Below are 20,216 nucleotides of genomic sequence, written 5' to 3' on the forward strand. Positions count from 1 at the left end.
CAAATAAATCGGTACCACAAGCGAACTCTGATACTTAACGAAATGAGAGAAGTCGCAAAATGTTCGAGCAAAAAAAATGGATCTAAATCCGTGAAGTAGTTCTCTCGTTCGTTAGCTAAGCGGATATAAGATACGCCCAGAGGCTGGTGTGTGGGTGATGAAGGCGCTGCCCCCTCCCCTCAGTTCGAGGAGTCTCTCTCAGATTTGTGCTAATAAATCGGTACCGCAAGTGAACTCTGATACTTAGCGCAATGAGAGAAGTCGCAAAATCAACCGGTTATGTTCTAGCAAATTCTAGAAAAAAAAACAATCTAAATCCGTGAAGTAGTTCTCTCGTTCGCTAGCTAAGCGGATGTACGATACGTCCAGAGGCTGGCGTGTGAGTGAGGAGGGCCACCCTCCCCTCAGCCCGTTTCCTGTCTCCCAGATTGGTGCTAATAAATCAGCACCGCAAGTGAACTCTGATACTTAGCGCAATGAGAGAAGTCGCAAAATCAACCAGAATGTTCTAGCAAATTCTAGAAAAAAAACCAATCTAAATCCGTGAAGTAGTTCTCTCGTTCGCTAGCTAAGCGGATTTAAGATACGCCCAGAGGCTGGTGTGTGGGTGATGAGGGCGCCGCCCCCTCCCCTCGGTTCGATGAGTCTCTCTCAGATTTGTGCTAATAAATGGGCACCACAAGTGAACTGTGATACTCAGCGCAATGAGAGAAGTCGCAAAATCAACCGAAATGTTCTAGCAATCTATAGATAATAATGTCTGTTGAACAAACAGGTATCGTTAGCTAAGCGAGAGGTAGACCGACTCTAAACTGAGGCTGATGAGTGAGTGAGGAGGTCCCCACAGCCTGATGAGTTTCTCCCGGATTCGTGCTAATAAATCGGTACTGCAAGTTAACTGTGATACTCAGCACAATGAGAGAAGTCGCAAAATCAACCGGTTATGTTCTAGCAAATTCTAGAAAAAAAAAACAATCTAAATCCGTGAAGTAGTTCTCTTGTGAAAAGCGGACAGACTGGCAGACATTGGATTTTATATAGAGAAAGATATCATTTGATCTAATTAAAATGTACAGTATATACTGTATGCGATACTTTTTAAACTTAAATCTAAGTTTTGTATCATACTGGAATATTATACTGTTTTTCAATATGATAGTTTTCCATGTATTTGTTTTAATGTACAGTAGTTACATATCAGATTGTATTTAATTGTTAATCGCTTGGTTTTATCGTACAGTAATTACAGTTTGCCATTCCGGGGTACTCGGTGGTAATGCAGATCATCCTCCAGACTCACCAAGTGAGGAGCCCACCAGATGAAGCACCTTATCATGCATGAAAATTACCTGCTCCTTTGCCAGCCTTTGCACCAAGGCCAGCTCCCTCAGCCAGGGTACTAGGATAACCTAAAAGAGAAGACGGGATTGTCGTTTGTGAAGACCACGGACACAATCAGGTATGTGGCTGAACTGTTGGACGAAGAGTGTGTCACTGAAAATCCTCACCATTTCCATACAATGACTGAACTCCAGTTCCGTATCCGTTGCCGATCCCTACAGATAAGAACAAGGACAGAAGATGAGTATCAGTCTTCATCAGTCTTTAGATCATGTTCCTCAACCAATGACTGAACCCTACTTAGAAACCGAGGCAGCAGTTGTGGTAAAATATGTAGGTGGGAGTGGGATGTTAATGGACTGGGCACGAGGACGACAAATAGCTTACCGGAGGGTTTGACTTTACCAGCCCGTGGAACTCCTGCCTGACCTGCTGGGAGCAAACAAAAAAACAAACAAACACGATGAATCTAAAACGGTTCCTAAATGGCTACTACATTTCCTATCTGGAGTTGCTTTGATGTCTATTTGTCATGTCACCACTTTACGTACCTGCGCTGTAACCATTAGGTAGACCAGCACCGCCGTAGGCCCCTTGGACACCTCCATAACCTGTCAATGAGAGACACAAAAACAACTCTAGGGGTCAGGGTGATGTTTGTTGCTGGACTCCCAACCCACTATGAGATAAAAAACAGTCCAGCCAAACTTGAGCCGCTAAAGCTGACATTTTCAGGATATAACAGAAGAGTCCATCAGGAGTAACCAGTCATTAGTTTTAGATTTTAGATTACAGGAGTCAAGACAGACCAGTCGTGAATTTGAACAGATTCAACGTCAGGGTCCAGCAGCTGTGGGGCATCTGTTGGTGAAGAAAGATTCACGGATCTTGACTTTGCTGACGATGCTGTGATCTTCATGGAGTCGATGGAGGCTCTGATCGGGGAGCTTGAGAGACCGAGTGAGGAGTCTGAGTGTCTGGGCTTGCGAGTGTCCTGATTAAAACCAAAGCGCCAGGCCTTTAATGACCTCTTGGGCACGGCCATCAGCATTGTGTCTGCCTGCTGAGAGAGTGTCGACCTCGTCGAGAGGTTTACTTACCTTGGCAGTGACATTCATGTCTCTGGTGACTCTTCCTGTGAAGTCAGTAGATGGATTGGGAGAGCATGGGGGGTCATGAGGTCACTGGAAAGGGGTGTGTGGTGGTCCTGATATCTGAGTCCTGATGCTTCCTGTCTTGCTATATGGTTGTGTGACATGGACGCTACACAGTGACCTGAGATGAAGACTCCTTCATGTGTGTCTCTCCGGAAAATCCTTGGGTACCATTGGTTTGACTTTGTGTTGCTCATGGAGTCCCGAATGAGGCACATGACCTGCATTGTGAGGGAGCGTCAGTTACGGCACTACGGCCGTGTGGCGCATTTTCCCCGAGGGTGATCCGGCTCATGAGATCCTCATTGTTGGGGACCCGAGTGGCTGGACCAGGCCAAGGGGTCACCTACATAACACCTGGCTGCGGCAGATGGAGGGTCATTACCGGAGGGTGGGACTGGACCGCATGTCTGCCTGAGGGGTTGCCAATCGGGATTCGGAGTTGTTTTGCCATGTGGTGGGTGTGGCAACGTGCTGTACCAGTGCCCGCTCCCCAAGTTGACTTGAATGTCAGCCCTCAAGCTGGGGTCATTACCCAAAAAAACTGTGTGACACCATTATTCAAAGCTGAAGACCACCACCTCCATACTGTTCACATCACAGGGTCAGCCTCATGAATTTCATGTTAATTAAAGTTAAGGATATTTTAGAAGTTGGAAAAAAAGAGAGTCGAGTGGAAAGCTGCATGCAAAGGAGGGCCTACAAGCCTGTGCCCCGTCTACCACCTTGAGTATGTAGACAATACTTAAGGAAAGAGAGGAAATTAGAGCTGGGGTTAGGGAGCAACATCAGGAACGTTTCTGTAAGATTGTGTCACTTAAATAAAAAGCTAAAGGTGCCTACCTCCAGGTTTGACTTTGCCAGCTTGCCCTGCAAAATAATGAGATTTGCTGTAAAAAAAACGTCGGAGAAGCTTGTCACCCGCATTGAGAGCCAATAAATCGTCACTCACCTGCCCCATAGCCGGCACCAAGTCCTGCACCCTGACCCAAACCTGGGTAGCCACCGGCCCCAAGACCTGCCCCATAGCCTGCTGAGGAAAATACAAGGAAAGAAAACCAGTTTACATACCCAGCTAGGGATGTGCCAGGAGGGCATCTATCTTACTTGAATAAATAGCAAGCAACAAAACAGGTAGCTGGCAGAAATGCCATTGTGCAGGTAATTAGAATAAGGTACCATTGAACCAAACCTTTAAAGGGATTGTATCTGAAAACAGTGCGGTTTCTGACTTAACTCTTTCAGGGCTGATGTCGTCTTTTGTCAAAAGGAGGAGTTAACAGTGGCAATCAACTGTAAACGGTGATAAAACCAACTGTTATGTTTTAGTTGGACTCTCGGTGCTACAAGGAAAGTTAGCCTCATTGGTTTGACCGAGATTTCCGAGTGAGTAGTAAGGCGCAAACAATGGCAAAAATTGTACTGAAATAATGGTGAGAGATCAAAGCGAATGGATAAAGCAAAATATTCCGTGGACGAGGTTTGGTCTATTATCTCTGAACTAGACTATGAGTTGTCGGACTCCGATTTTGATACAAGTGATCGAAAACGAATGTGAGGTCCCCAGCTAATTGTGGTGCTGACAATGTTCACCAGGTAGGACTGCCACTTAACAATGGTAAGAGGTAGAAATCAGATTGCAATGCACTGTGACTGTGACCAGCCACGCAAAGACAGCCTGGCAGCAAGCCTGACGCACATTCTTGGCAAACTGGCAGGCGCAGCATGCAGCAACAGACGTTTTATGTTGATTTCTGTGTGAAAGCATTGCTTTTCAGAAACTATGTTTTTTTGGAAAAAAATATTCAGCCCTCAAAGAGTTAAAGAAATACAGTGATCCCTCGCTATATCACGCTTCGACTTTCGCGGCTTCACTCTATCGCGATTTTTTTTCATACACGCTTACGTCACTACGCATGCGCTTTCTGAGAACTTTTATCTAAGCCCTACGATGGCTCCTAAACGTGCTGCTTTTTCTAAGCCTTCTGACAATAAAACTAAGCGCCGGAGGAAGATGCTTGCTATCCAGGAGAAGGTGAAACTCTTGGATATGATTAAAGATGGCAATACCCTACAAAAGCCTCCTCACGCATATGAAAAGACAGCCAGGAACTGCCTATCAAGATGTTCTTCAGCCGCGCACCCAGACACCCACTGCCTACTCCTAGTACTCCTTCAGCGGAAGAAGACAACGACGCACCTCTGAAGATACTGCACCACCTGAAGACTCTCCTACTGAGGTTAGTGGTTGTGTGTAAGAACTGTGTGTTTGTGTGCAATTAAATGTACAGTACAATAATCTACTATATAAAAGCGTTCGGGATTGTCCTTCCATCACGTGAGTGCAAAGCGTAGCGGTATTCCACTTATTACAGACTTACTACTTGCGGCTTGAGGTACGAAGCGACGTGATGTGAGCAAAGTTCTGGTGTTCCCATTATCCCCTTGCTTTTGTGTGCGATGCGCTGGAAAAATAGACAAAATGATGTCTCTGGAAATAATTAATGTTGATGGAGTACAAATGTCTCACCGCGTAGTAAATATCAGGGGAGATGGTGCTTGCTTATTCTCATCTATAGCTTATTTAGTGCATGAAACTCCATCTTTAGCGGTACAGATTCGGGCTGACGTTTTACGACTTTGGACAGGCACTTGAGGGGATAAAAAAAAACGTAGGTTTTCAGGAGATGTTATGAATGGGCACTTTGATGTTCTCATTCTCTACACTTACATGCCTGATGTACACATGGAGCGCACAAAAATTGAGGAATAAAAGTCAGTCGCCTTAAAAGGCGAGTCCGCCTAGTAATAATATATTTGTAACGTCTAATATGTCTTGTTTTCTCTTATTTTGTCTAATATATTGGGTAATACGAGTGTAACGGTGACTAAAGGGTGTTATTTCATGTCTAGAGGACTCTAATAATGTTAAAAAACGTATTTAGAAGGTCGTAAACAGGTTTTTTATACTCTAACTGCAAAAATATTCGATTTATAAATAAAGAATCCTACTTCGCAAAAATTCATTTATCACGGTAGAGTCTGGAACAGATGAACTGTGATAAATGAGGGTTCACTGTAATGTGATTTTTAATTTAAACAGCAGAGATCACTACACTACCTTAAGTAACCGATGGAATAAGCAGAGGTGTCAGCTACCTTTTCAATCTAAACAGTCTGAATTTTAATTTAGGCTTCATCCATGCTACTACATTTTCAATTGAAAGTGGGATTCTTAAATGAAAATGATCTCCGTCCACACTAGCATTTTCACATCATTTACAAAAGTATCTCTGTCCACACTAAAACGACCAAAAACATACAGTATATGACATAGTGGGCTGCCTACACCGGGCATCTAGTCTTTCACTGATAACTGACAATCCTTGAAAAAGATGCCAACCCCACCGGCCACAAGCTTTATTGCAAAACTGCAGCGATCGATAAATCCTTTGCCTTTTGCACCAGTATACAGAACTCAAAGTGAACAAAACGCAATTCAGATGCCCACAGGTAAAGCGAGTGCCATGGAAAGTTGCTCTTCTTTGTCCCCTGTGTCAGACTTTGGTTTTCTTCTGTGAAGGATGATGAAACACGGAACGAAATGTTGTAATGAGCAGAATCAAATTAGGGAAAGGTTACAATAAAGTTGACCGAAAGAACGAGATCGCGAATACAAGCGGCTGAAATGAGTTTCCTCCGCAGGGTGTCTGGGCTTTCCCTTAAGGATAGGATGAGAAGCTCAGAGTAGAGCCGCTGCTCCACCGCATCGAGAGGAGTCAGATGAGGTGGCTCGGGCATCTGATCAGGATGCCTCCTGGATGCCTCCCTGGTTGAGGTGTTCTGGGCACGTCTAACGGGGAGGAGGCCCATGGGAAGACCCAGGACACGCTGGAGGGACTATGTCTCCCCGGGAGAGCTAGAAGAAGTGGCCAGGGAGGGAAGTCTGGGCATCTCTGCTCAAGCTGCTGCCCCCATGACCCTCCTCGGATAAGCGGAAGAGGACGGATGGATGGATGGATGGATAAAATAAAGTACAAGTAGATCCTGGTGCGAATAGCTAAAGCTGCATTTTCTGCAGTATACGGCTCTGGGGAGGATTTTCAGAAGTGTATTTGAAAGGTGACAATGGAGACTAATGGCTGTGTTTTTAAATGAAAGCTTAGTAGTGTGAATGGGGCCTTGGAAAAGCAGTGCAAATTTTTATTTCAGTAAACGTTTCACCACAAACACTGGTCTATAGTAAGCAAAAGGCTGCAAGTTATAGCTGCTTATAAAAATAAATGATATACCGTCAAAGTAAAAAGTATGTGAACCCCAAGGAATTCTCTCTATTTCTGTCTAATTCCCATATAACGCCTAGTCGTCTCTTCATGTCAGTCCCAATAATGAACAAACATCGTCTCCTATGACTAAAGACACACAGATTTTCAGAGAATTGTTGACCGTATTGAATAAATCATTCAAACTGTGAAACTGAAGGGTGGATAAAGTAAAGTGAACGCTAAGCTAATGAATTTTCATAAAGTTCATTGCAGTAGAATTTCGCACACCGGGAGTCCATTTAATGAGACGAGTTTAGAGGTGTGGCGGCCCAGAATGACTCTGATTGATAATAAACACAATAAAGTTTGAGTCTGAGCTTTGATGGGAATCACGCCTCGCATTAAAGAGCTGTCTGAAGAGCTACGATGGAGAATTGTTCATCTACATGAGGCTGGAAAGGGTTACAAAATCATCTCAAAGATCTGAGATCTTCATCAGTCTACTGTTAGGCACGTTGTCTATAAATGGAGACCAGCTGGTATTGTGGCTACTCGGCCTAGAAGTGGGCGCCCTGCCAAGATGACCCCAAGAGCACAACACAAAGTCAGCAGTGAGGTAAAGAAGAACCCCAGAGTAACAGCAAAGGACTTGAAGAAGTCATCAGAACTGGCTGACATCTCTGTTCACGAGTCAACTACACGCACAACATTCAACAAGAAAGGAGTCCATGGCAGGAAGCCACTGCTATCTAAAAAGAACTTCACTGAACGAGCCCTTGGACACTCCACAACAGGACTGGGAAAATGTCTTGTGGAGTGAAGAAACCAAAATTGAACTATTTGGGAGGAACAAGCAGAACTTCATTTGCCGTAAAAAGGGCACCGCATATCAACATGAAAACATCATCCCTACAGTAAAGTATGGTGGAGAGAACATCAGGATTTGGGCCTGCTTTGCTGCATCAGGGCCTGGACAGATTGCCATCATTGAGAGGAAAATGAATTCACAAGTTTATCACCAAATTCTCCTGGATGATGTGAGGGTGTCTGTCCGTCAACTTGAGCTCAGTAGAGGCTGGGTGATGTAACAGGACAACGAGGCCAAACATCACAGCAAATCGAGAGCACAATTGCTTCAGGAGAACAAACTTGGCCTTGTGGAGCGGCCCAGTCAGTGCCCAGATCTCAATCCTATTGAATGACTCGAAGAGAGGGAGCCACACACAGAAGCCAACCAAAGAATATGGAGGAGTTAAGGCAGTTCTTCAGGGAAGAAGGGGCTCAAATTCCCCCACCGCAGGATGTGCAGGTCTGATCTGCAGTTACAGGGCACACCTGCCAAAGGAGGGTCAACCAGTTATGAAATCCCAAGGTTCACTTACTTTTTCCACTACCACTGTGAACGCGTTTGTAAAATAAAGACCTGAAAGAGTAGAATTTGTGTGTCATTGGCTTAAGCTCATCGTGTATGTCAGGACCTGGGACTTTGATGAAGATCACATCACTTTTTATGACCAATTCATCCAGTAAACCCGATCATTCCAAAGGATTCACATGTTTTTACTTTGACTGTAGTTTGCCAAGGATGTAGAAGGTGCAGCTGAGCAAAAGCATTGGCCGGGTTGTGTTCCATAGGACAGCACATCACAACTCTTATCCTGTATATTTATTTTGTTTAGCATTGGGCCAGGCTCTATTCTATCATCAATGATCAGTGCTCGCACGTGGATGAATGATCTAGAAGCCAACAACCCTATCTCCTGCTTGCCTTCTCAGGCTTCACTTACAAAATATCAGGAAGGAGTCCACCACCCTGTTTACCTTGTTTTCCTGCTTTTGCTCCTAAGCCTGTTGGGAGTCCTGCTCCAGCACCTACAGTTGTAAGAGACAAAGAAAAAAAATCAGACGGCAAAACTCTGTAAGCTTCAGGAAAGTGTTAAGGACATCCAAAAACTGTGCTTACCGTAGCCTGGTTGAATGCCAGCGGCCGGGTATCCCAGGGCAGCGCCATAGCCTGAGAAGTGAAAGAAGATAATAAAGATGTGCATGAGACTGCAATTCTGAGGGGATATTACTGTTCTGTGTTGGTTCAGGCCAGTTGGTGGGGTAGACGGTGTCACACACTGGGAGGCCATTACCTGGTTTAGGTCCTTTTCCAAGAGCTCCTGGCGTGACTCCGGCACCTAGTTTAACAAATGCAATATTGTAATTGATCAGTGGGTGAGATAATCATAAAGAGAGAACTGTCGGTGCAAATAAAGGTTATAATAAATGCCTACTGTACATCAGGCAGTCACCAATTAAAATGATTATGGCAAAGTCAATTGGTGAGACAGTCGAAGGACTGGAAAATAGCAAATATCATCTCGTTATATGAAAAGGGTGACCGGGCAGATCCAAGCAACTATAGGCCAGTAAGCTTAACAGGAACCACAGGAAAATTAATGGAAGGAATTATTAAGGAGAAGATTGAGCAACACCTGGCAAAGACAGGACAGTCAGCATGGGGTCAGAAGAGGAAGGTCGTGTTTTACTAACATGTTGGGATTCAATGAGGAGGCAACAAAATATGAAACAACCAGAGTGGAGCAGATGAGATTATTAATCTGGACTTTCAGAAAGCATTTGATAAGGTGCCACATGACAGGGTGGGCATCAAACTAAAAGAAGTGGCAGTTCAGGGTGTGGGTGCAGAATTGACTCAGACACAGGAAGCAGAGAGTGATGAGGACCCTTATCAGAACTGGCCGCTGTTAAGAGTGGTGACCAGCAGGGGACAGTGTTAGGGCCGCTGCTGATTTTAATATCTATAAATGATTTAGATAGGAATATAAGTAACAAGATGGTTAAGTTTACAGATGATACCAAGATGGGTGGATTAGCAGATAATTTGGAATCCGTTATATCATCACAGAAGGACTTGGACAGCAGACTGGCTTGGGCAGACTTGTGGAAGAAGAAATTTAATGACAGTAAATGTAAAGTATTACACATAGGAAGTAAAAATGTGAGGTTTGAATACACAATGGGTTGTCGGAAAATCAAGAGTCCACCTTATGAGAAGAATTTAGAAGTCATAGTGGACTCTAAGCTATCAACTTCCACACAGAAGCCATTAAGAAGGCTAACAGAATGTCAGGTTATATAGCGCCTTGATGTGTGGAGTACAAGCCACAGGAGGTTCTACTTTATAAAGCACTGGTTAGACCTCACCTGGCGTACTATTTGCAGTACTGAGTTTTATAACACGCTGGTGAGGCCTCATCTGGAGTCCTGTGTGCAGTTTTGGTCTCCAGGGTACAAAAAGGACATAACAGCACTAGAGAAGGTCCAGAGAAGAGCAACTCGGCTGATTCAGGGCTACAGGGGATGAGTTATGAGGAAAGATTAAAAGAGCTGAGCCTTTACAGTTTAAGCAAAAGGAAATTTAATGTCAGTAAATGTCAAGTATTATTAGTAAGAAATAAAAATGTGAGGTTTAAATACACAATGGGAGGTCTGAAAATCGAGAGTCCACCTTATGAGAAGGATTTAGGAGTCATAGTGGACTCTAAGCTGTCGACTTCCAGACAGAAGCCATTAAGAAGGCTAACAGAATTATATAGCGCCTTGACGTGTGGAGTACAAGTCACAGGAGGTTCTGCTCAATCTTTATAACACACGGGTGAGGCCTCATCTGGAGTACAGTGGGCAGTTTGGGTCTCCATAAAGACATAACAGCACTAGAGAAGGTCCAGAGAAGAGCAACAAGGCTGATTCAGGGCTACAGGGGATGAGTTATGAGGAAAGATTAAAAGAGCTGAGCCTTCACAGAGATGAAGAGGAGACCTGACTGAAGTGTGCAAAATTATGAAGGGAATTAGTGCAGCGGATCGAGACGGTGACTTTAAAATGAGTTCATCGAGAACACGGGGACACAGTTGTAAACTTGTTAAGGGTAAATTTCACACAAACATTAGGAACTTTTTCTTTACACAAAGAGCGATAGACACTTGAATAAGCTACCAAGTAGTGTGGTGGACAGTAAGACTTTAGGGACTTTCAAAACTCGACTTGATGTTTTCTTGGAGGAAACAAGTGGACAGGACTGGTGAGCTTTGTTGGGCTGAATGGCCTGTTGTCGTCCAGAGTGTTCTAATTAACTCTTAAACTGGACAAGTAAGGGTGAGAGGACCACTAGTAGGGGACACAACACATACTGAGGAGGATAAGGGGAGCAACCTGCAAGGCACAGGTCAGCTTTAAACTAAGAAAAGGAAATGGATTTCTCCACCATTGAGGAGATCCTAAATACGTCAACTCGTTTTTCTTTCAAACCACAATCCCTTTTTTAGCCTCAGACTGGTCCTGAGGTGGACAGGAGTCTGTATAAAAAGATACATTTGCCACACCTGACAGGGAAGAAGCAGAAACCCACACATCACAAATGGGTCCATAGGCACCAGGACACTCCATCACCAAATCTGACCAATATTTCTTGTAATGGTAAAGAATATTTTTATTTAATTTAATTTAGGAGATGGACTAAGAAGAATTATCATCTTAGAACAGGCTGAGGTCAAAACCAAACATCACTGACTGCCGAGCAACCAAATCCAATGTAATATTTGAGCCAAAAGAAAAAAATGTTTTAACTTGTAGAAGGTTCATCTGTCATAACAGCTCATCCTTGATGATCCTTCTGTACTCGGGCAGGGGGCCACTAGTGAGATGAATGCCCTCAGGTGCTGTGGTGATTTAGGAGTTCCTGCTGTCAGGATTAAAAAAATGGAATTGGCCGACTAAAATACACACATTGAGACCAGGAGATGAGCTAAGAAACAGAGTGGAGAAAGGCCAAGAATAATACCAGAAAAGCACAAAACCATAAAGCCAAAAGTCCAAATTGATAACCGAAATCAAACTGAAAACGTTCTTGCAATGGTCCTTAATTATTTTTTTGAATTATTTTTCAGCTTTATTGGATTCTAGGCTGAGTGACTTGTTTCTCTCGTCATACACATTTCATTGTATGTTGACCCTGTGTTAACCTATATATGACAAATAAACCTAAACCTAAACCTGAAGAGATTCCTGGCTAGACGACGCTGTTATTTTTTTAATTTCTTTTCAGACTTATTCAAAAACTGTGTGAGCTGACGCCCTGCCTGGAGTTTGTTTCCTTACTTGCGCCCTGTGCTGGCTGCGATTGGCTCCAGCAGACCCCCGTGACCCTGTGTTAGGATATAGCGGTTTGGATGATGACTGACTTGTCCCATTTTTAAGTGTTAGCAACCAAAAGGGGCAGCTGAACCTACATCTTCTCCTTCTTCTTCTTCTTCTTCTTCTTCTTTTGGTTGCTCCCGTTAGGGGTTGCCATAGCAAATCATCCAAAATTGTTGTCCACATAACCAACATGCCTTCAGTTAATTGCATTCTCTGTTGCTTTTTTGAGCACTGGGGCCTTCGTGTTACTGTTTTCCACTAAGCCAGACTTTGACAATCACAACCTCAACCTTCTGGTCCATGGAAATCAACAGTCACTTCAGAGTTGCTTCTCGCCTCTTAGCCGGCACCTCAGGCTGATGCCGTTCTCACTGTGGACATCGGTTGTGGAGGGCAGCCTTCTCCATACACATTGGTGACTGAATCTCAATGCCATGTGCATGTTCTGCTCCCTCTCCCAGGCTGTTGAATTTTAGAAACCTTCTCCAGTGTCTTCATGGTGCTGTTGTGTTAGAAGCTCCACTGACTCACTGAGTCTGTTGTCAGGACCGGCAGGAGTTTTAAATATGAAAGCACGGGAGACGTCTTCTGTGCACCAGGATCAATTTAGGGTGGTCACGGCAAAGGATCTGTCATTTTATGATTTATATTTAGAAGAAATTTGGAAAACATCTGCAGAACATTAGAAACCATTTAGACCAATTCTATCCACTTAGGATACATCAAGTTTGAGTTTTGAAAGTCCTTAAAGTCCTGCTCTCCACCACACTACTTGATCACTTATTCTATGTGTCTACGGGTCTCTTTGTGAAGAAAAACCTCCTGATGTTTGTCTGAATTCAACGCTTAACAAACTTCCAACTGATAGCCCCCCGTGTTCTTGTTAAACTCATTTTAACTCAACCGTCTCAATCCACTGCACTAATTTCTTTCATAATTTTAAACTCTTCAGTCAGGTCACCTCTTCATCTCCTAGTGCTCTTGTTTAGCAATTTAACATTACAGGTTTTGTTCTGTGCTGACCATAATAAATAAAATGTGAAAATGTCAACGGGAGAAAATCCTGTGGGTTGGTTGGACTGTCAGTCAAATCCAATCTTGAGAAAAGATTTAAAACAGCACTTTAAATGAAAAGGACCCCCTAAAGCCTCCTGCACTTGAGTGATAAAAGTGGTATGTTGAACCCACCTGCTCCTAGTCCTGCGCCAAGGTAGGCACCCGCTCCATACCCTAGAAGAGGAAGAGTGGAGAAAAACCGTTAACAGGCCTCTGAGCCATTCTGATGCACATGACACAAAGCATGGAGGTCTTGGCGGTGGACCCTGCAGACACTGCGAGTAGCAAAGGTCTAAGTTGTGTGCTATTAAGACAGACAAACCACATTTTCGGATCATCTGTAAACGTTACAGTTAATGCTGTCATTTTTCTGAGTGCTCTTATTACAACTTTATTAAATTTTTAGCCCTTTTTTAAGGTACAAAGTCTCAAAACAGCACCATTGTTCAAATTCATTTTGTTTTTATAATAGCAGCACAGGCACTTTACGTGACTTGGTCAGGGTGACAAAATCAGTCAGAGGTGACATCTGGTTTAAGGATCAGGACCCGTGACATGCAATGTCATTGTGTGTTGCTGTTGTAATGTTCTCTGTTTTGATAGATAGATAGATAGATAGATAGATAGATAGATAGATAGATAGATAGATAGATAGATAGATAGATAGATAGATGTTTTAGCGCAGTCGGCAGGATTAGATTGTGTCTTTCATTTTTCTATTCTTTAATATGTAAAGCACGTTGAGCTACTGTTTTGTATGAAAATGTGCTATATAAATAAATGTTGTTGTTGTTGTTGTTGTTGTTGTTGTAGATAGATAGATAGATAGATAGATAGATAGATAGATAGATAGATAGATATATAGATAGATAGATAGATAGATAGATGCTGTATAACATAAAGCTATATGTCAGTATTCACGAGTATACCACGCGCACATTTTTTTCCCGAAAATTAGCATTAGAAAATCAGGTGCGTGTCATACGAGGAAATGTAATTCTATAATGTTTACTTCTTCTGCTTGGGCTCGCTCGCTCGCTCATGCTCTCTCTTGCTCGCGCACTCGTGCTCTCTCTCTCTAAACGCTTCCTATACAATCATAATGCGCATCATACACGGGGCAAAACGATTTTTGTGATTTTCTTTGTAAAAATTAGGGTGCACGTCTTACACGAGGACGCGTGGTACACGAGTAAATACGGTAGTATGGTATAGTTTTCACGATTATACTTGTAGCTTAATACTTTATAAAATGGTAATGAGCAAATCAGTGGAGTTTCATTTTTATATACAGTTTGGAAAAATTGCTCTTAAAATTCTGCAACTGTGAAATGAGAATCTCACCAAAATGAGATTTTTGAAATGGAAAGCAAGGAAAATCGATCTGTAAGGTTTATGTTGCAGCCGAAATCATTCTCACTTTCCCCCCCAGATGTTCCCCGGCTCCTTTGACGTGGCTCCACGTGCTCTTATCCGGCTCAAGCGCCCCCTGCTCCTGTATACACATTACTGGCCGCTCCTCACATTGCTGATTGGGCTCAGAGATAACCATCTGCACTCGCCTTCCCCAACTCCATCAGCTGATCCATCTCACTGGCAGCCACATACCCAGGCCGATGGATTTTACTGACAGAGAAATGTTTGCACATACGTGTTCTCTAGCTGAGCTTTCCACTATCAGCACTCTGGACCATAATACATTTTACAGCACTCTTACAAAAGAAGAAACAGGCTGCAGGTGATGGTAATGGCACCAATCTCACTTGTGGTGACACACCATTTATTTCATGAAGTTATTTGCAAAGCAAAACAATAAGTTTCGCTAAGAATTCAAAGTGATATGAATCGCTTTGCCTAACGCAATATACTGTATAGTATTTTGGTGAAGTTGGCAGGATTGCATAGACAGAAAAATGCTGTATTTAAAATACATTTGTATATGTAACAGACATATTTATAAGGCAAAACATCATAGAGTAATAGATGGATAGATAGGAATAGGTTCAATATAATATACAAACAGATAGAAAGGAACTATATAAGAAAAATGAATATATATATATATATATATATATATATATATATATATATATATATATATATATATATATATATATATATATATATATATATATATATACATACAGAGAGGCTTTATATAATAGATAGATTCCTAGAACTCTGGCAGAACAGATGCGATGTCAAGTCCTGAGATTTGCTTTTCACAACTTAGACTCGTTTGGGGGCTCCTACCTGGTTTCTGTTTGCCTGCTCCCAGTCCAGCTCCGGGAAGCCCTAGCCCGGCTCCAAGACCGGCACCTGGGACGCCCAGACCAGCAGCTGCAAATATAAAGTAAAATAATTTACTTAGCAAGGTTTAGTTTAAAAGGCAGACAAAAGAAAACCAAACTATATTTATTTTGCAAAAAAGGAAAAAGGCAACTTACCAGCACCATAGCCTGGCTGCACTCCATAGCCTACAGAATTAAAAAAAAAGGTAATTTATAGTAGGCTACTATATTATATAGTGCCTTTCTTATCTATCTATTTTATATAATGCCTTTTCTACGCATTTAAGATTGTATTTATCAAATTAAGTAATTTTCCTATCTGTTGTACTTCTATAGTGCCTTTCATCTCTTCGTTTCTATAAATACTAATTACAACTCTCATTGTTTTGCAGAAATTCTAAGATCACTTTGAGATGAATGGAGTCTCTGAAGCCTTATAATTTTTCTAAAGGCCTCTTGTCCTCTGCTGGCCTCCTTTTGGTTCACACACACACACACTGAAGGTATGAGAAGTTGATGTGAATTTATTTAACTTTTATCCTTTAAATGAGCTGTCACACATCTAGTACTATCAGGAGCTAATTAGGAAGTTGCCCTGTAAGGGACACCAATCCATCATAGATTATGTTTTACTAATCTGAGCACTGGATGACTGACATGATGGCAGGGAGACATCCTGCAGGGGGCGCCAGTCTATGATAGTTTATGAAAACATGCGCAGAGTTGTTTAATCTAATCCGGCGTGACGGGGGGCTTATCCTGTCAACACTGGGCCCAAGGATTGAACTTCCCCAGGATGAAGTGCCAGTCCATTAAACTGCTCCACCAATATACACACATACTAGAAGTCAAGTGTGAATAATAATAATCCAGGGAATCATATGCATCAATAATGATAAAGTCAAGCGTGATGCATTAAAGCAGAGGTTCAGCCATATCAATATTCATAATGCCAGTCATGACCCAGAAGAACAGAGAATCACACAAATACATTTATAATGTCGAGCATTAGACACAGCAGCAGAAGACTAAAGATATATTCATAAGTGCAAGGACGGTAGGTGCAAACAGAGATTCAAAATATAGATAGATAGATAGATAGATAGATAGATAGATAGATAGATAGATAGATAGATAGATAGATAGATAGATATTGGTATAGTCGGCAGGATTAGATAGACAGACAGACAGACAGACAGACAGACAGACAGACAGACAGACAGACAGACAGACAGATAGATAGATAGATAGATAGATAGATAGATAGATAGATAATGGTATAGTCGGCAGGATTAGATAGACAGACAGACAGATAGAGATAGATAGATAGATAGATAGATAGATAAAATGATAGATAGATAGATAGATAGAATATGGTATAGTATGCAGGAATAGATAGATAGATAGATAGATAGATAGATAGATAGATAGATAGATAGATAGATAGATAGATAGATAGATAGATAGATAGATAGATAGATAGATAGATAGATAGATAGAATTTGGTACAGTAGGCAGGATTAGATAGATAGATAGATAGATAGATAGATAGATAGATAGATAGATAGATAGTGTGGCAGGAGGCTGGTGGCCAGACCCAGCCGGGATGCCTGGAAGGACCGGGAGGTGGTCTATATGTCTCCTGGGCCACGAGGGGGCTACCTCCCTGGATAATGAGGGCACCATGGGGACCCAGGGGGAAATCTGGCTTATTATAGAAGCTCTTTATAGCAGTAATATAATCCTACAAAACAGATCAGACATACCCAAATCTATAATATTGACTATGATTAGCAGCATATCACCAACATCATATTTAACAGATTAAATTTGATGCCCTAATAGCGGAGGTCCAACCTCATTTCTGTTGATAATGCCATGTGTGATCCAGAAGAGTTGAGGTTCAGCCACATCTGTATCTACTAGAGTGAGTGGACACTCTCATTCATAATGATAATATTACATCTTGCCTGAAAAGGGGGCCTGAGTTGCCTTGAAAGCTTGCATATTGTAATCTTTTTAGTAAGCCAATAAAATGTGTCATTTTGCTCGACTTTTCACTATAATGATAATATCAAATGTAATCTATAGAAGTGGGGAATCAGACATAAGGCTCAGCCATACTGATGATGTCAAATGTGCTTAATAAACACCCATATTGACAATGTTAAGGGTGATGCCCAATGTGATCAATACAAGTAGAGGATCAGACACATCCATATTGATCATTTAAAGGGTGAACCCTATGAGTAGAAGATCAGATTCATCCGTATTGATAATATTAAATGTGTTCCATAAGAGGAGAAGCTAAGACTTATCCATATTGATTGTGTTAAGAGTGTTTATGAGATGAGAGAGTCAAACACAAGATACACACACACACACAGACGGTCTCCTGGAGATCTGAGGAAGCAGCACTGGCTCCGTACCCTATTACTGCCCCAGGAATATTTTACCCTTTTAATTTAAGTTTATTTTCTTACCAGTCTGAATGAATTATTGAGATGATAACAACAGTTAATATGATTTCAAACCCTTCATCAATTTTCAGGCAGTGGATCCCCAGAAACAACAGACATGGAATCCTGCTGGGCATTTTACACTTCTCTCGATTTTAAATTTGAAAGCCTGAATTCTTTTTTATGTGACTGACACTCCTTTTGTTCTCAGAGCAGTTTCTAGTTTACTTTATTAGGAAGGAGCCTTGTGATAGTGTGGACAGTGAAAGACGATGTATTCATTACATTTATATACTTTGGTAAACTCTGATGAATGCTTTTGCCACTCAACATAATGCCTCTGACAGACTAGTCTGCAAACACTCCTCAGACACACTTACCTGCTTTTGGAGGCTTTCCACCGGCTCCAAGTCCACCTCCAAGTCCAGCTCCAAGTCCACCTCCAAGTCCACCTCCAAGTCCACCTCCAAGTCCAGCTCCAAGTCCACCTCCAAGTCCAGCTCCAAGGCCAGCCCCTAAAACACCTAACGAGAAAACAGAAACTGAGGTCATGGTGCCTCCATCTTGGCTGCAGTTAGTGTGTTGCTGATATCCACTCCTTCTTTCCAAGAAGCTGAAGGGCCTTTACTTACCCAAACTCTGCTGAGGGTAGCCTCGTGCGCCATATCCAGGGAAGCGACCTGCACAGGAGAATATAGATGTAGTGAATATAAAGCCACCTACTGTGGGACTTGGCAAAGCTGGCACTTCTTGCCCACATTGGCTCAAGTGACTGGTGGCGCCCAGTAATAGCAGATGATCACCCTCTGCTCCATCTGTCCTCTCATGACTTACCTCCAACCTTGCCAGGCTTGGCTCCAAGTCCCAGTCCAAGACCAGCAGCTGGAAGGAAAAACAAACGTGATTAGGTTGGTAGCCGTCCAGGTTGTAAAATGGGTGTTGTGACTGAGGTAATATCTTCTTGGCCAACTGGAATGGAATCATAAAAAAGAAAACACTCATGTCGACACGATTCCCTGTCAACCAAGCTTCAAACTATAAACACAGACAGCTTCAGGATTATTGACATTTGAGGACAAGAGGGGAACAATTAGGAACACATGTCATCAGGTTCACGGTGTAGGGGGGCCTGTTACAGGGGTGTCCATAAAGGCTGAAAAGTGCAAGACCTTGGTGGCCAAGCTATGGTACTACAGCATCAGGCTATGCCATTAGAGCACGGCCATCTTACTTAGTCTCCTTCAGGTTTATCTTCATAAGTAACAAATGACTAATTCTGAGGAACAGAAGTGAGCATCTGATACACAAACACTGGGGCAAAATGGGCATCCTAATGTCAAGCCATCCTCATCCACCATGTATTCTAAGGAGAGTTGTAGATGAAGATCTTGCCGTATTCATTTGATAATGCCAAACCAGATCAGTAAGAGCAGGAAATCAAACACATCCATATTGATCATGTCAAGCATGATGCATAAAAGAAGAGGTTCAGAGCTCTCTATATCCATAAAGACAAGTGTGATCCACCTCACCCCCCATAATAATCCAGGGAATCATCTGCATCAATAATGCTAATATCAAGCGTGATGCATTAAAGCAGAGGTTCAGCCATATCAAAATTCATAATGCCAGTCATGACCCAGAAGAAGAGAGAATCACACAAATACATTTATAATGTCGAGCATTAGACACAGCAGCAGAAGACTAAAGATATATTCAGAACTGCAAAGATGGTAGGTGCAAACAGAGATTCAAAATGCATCTAGATAGATAGATAGATAGATAGATAGATAGATAGATAGATAGATAGATAGATAGATAGATAGATAGATAGATAGATAGTGTAGTTGCCAGGATTAGATAGATAGATAGATAGATAGATAGATAGATAGATAGATAGATAGATAGATAGATGGATAGATAGATAGATAGATAGATAGATAGATAGATAGATAGATAGATAGATAGATAGATAGATAGATAGATAGATAGATAGATAGATAGATAGATAGTGTAGTTGGCAGGATTAGACAGAGAGTCAAACACATCCATGTTGGTGACGTACTTGATAAAGTGTGAACCAAAAAGCAGCAGAAGAACTAACCCTGAACGGTCCACCAATCCATCATATGGCACATCCATGCCCACCCACACTCACTCATATGAGACCACTTTAGAGCCATTAGTTAGCCTATCACTTAAAGCCCAGACATGCAGTGAATGTATAAAAATCCACACAAACGGTGTCTGAGGTGGGATTTTATCCCCAAACTCTGGGAGAGCGGTGGCAGCCTTTGTGTCACCCTGCTGGTGTGGTATATAAGAACAAGGGTCTAGCAAATTCTTCCCAATTGTACAGTGATGTCTAACAGCAGAGGTTTTAGGACATTCATAATAATGTTGCAAGTTATGAATAATAGGTATGGACAGATGGAAGTATATAAT

General features: G+C 42.2%; 1 protein-coding gene across 5 annotated transcripts in view; it reads right to left on the reverse strand.

Moving 5' to 3' along the window:
- Positions 1-20,216, reverse strand: part of LOC120536611 (glycine-rich cell wall structural protein-like) — a 51,967-nt gene that overhangs the window by 19,111 nt on the left and 12,640 nt on the right. For 3 of the 5 annotated variants that reach the window (XM_039765019.1, XM_039765020.1, XM_039765016.1), the window contains exons 4-18: positions 18,606-18,653; positions 18,404-18,451; positions 18,152-18,295; positions 15,469-15,498; positions 15,275-15,361; positions 13,154-13,195; positions 8,899-8,943; positions 8,724-8,774; positions 8,582-8,632; positions 3,448-3,528; positions 3,339-3,365; positions 1,893-1,952; positions 1,729-1,773; positions 1,509-1,556; positions 1,350-1,409 (exon numbers count right to left, since the gene is read on the reverse strand). In XM_039765019.1, coding sequence (XP_039620953.1) covers positions 1,350-1,409; positions 1,509-1,556; positions 1,729-1,773; positions 1,893-1,952; positions 3,339-3,365; positions 3,448-3,528; positions 8,582-8,632; positions 8,724-8,774; positions 8,899-8,943; positions 13,154-13,195; positions 15,275-15,361; positions 15,469-15,498; positions 18,152-18,295; positions 18,404-18,451; positions 18,606-18,653 — 867 coding nt within the window. The remainder of the gene's footprint in view (positions 1-1,349; positions 1,410-1,508; positions 1,557-1,728; positions 1,774-1,892; positions 1,953-3,338; positions 3,366-3,447; positions 3,529-8,581; positions 8,633-8,723; positions 8,775-8,898; positions 8,944-13,153; positions 13,196-15,274; positions 15,362-15,468; positions 15,499-18,151; positions 18,296-18,403; positions 18,452-18,605; positions 18,654-20,216) is intronic. The other 2 variants (XM_039765018.1, XM_039765017.1) reach the window with 2 other exon arrangements.

The sequence above is a fragment of the Polypterus senegalus genome, chromosome 10 (genome assembly GCF_016835505.1).
Source record: "Polypterus senegalus isolate Bchr_013 chromosome 10, ASM1683550v1, whole genome shotgun sequence".
In the NCBI taxonomy this organism is placed as follows: Eukaryota; Metazoa; Chordata; class Cladistia; order Polypteriformes; family Polypteridae; genus Polypterus; species Polypterus senegalus.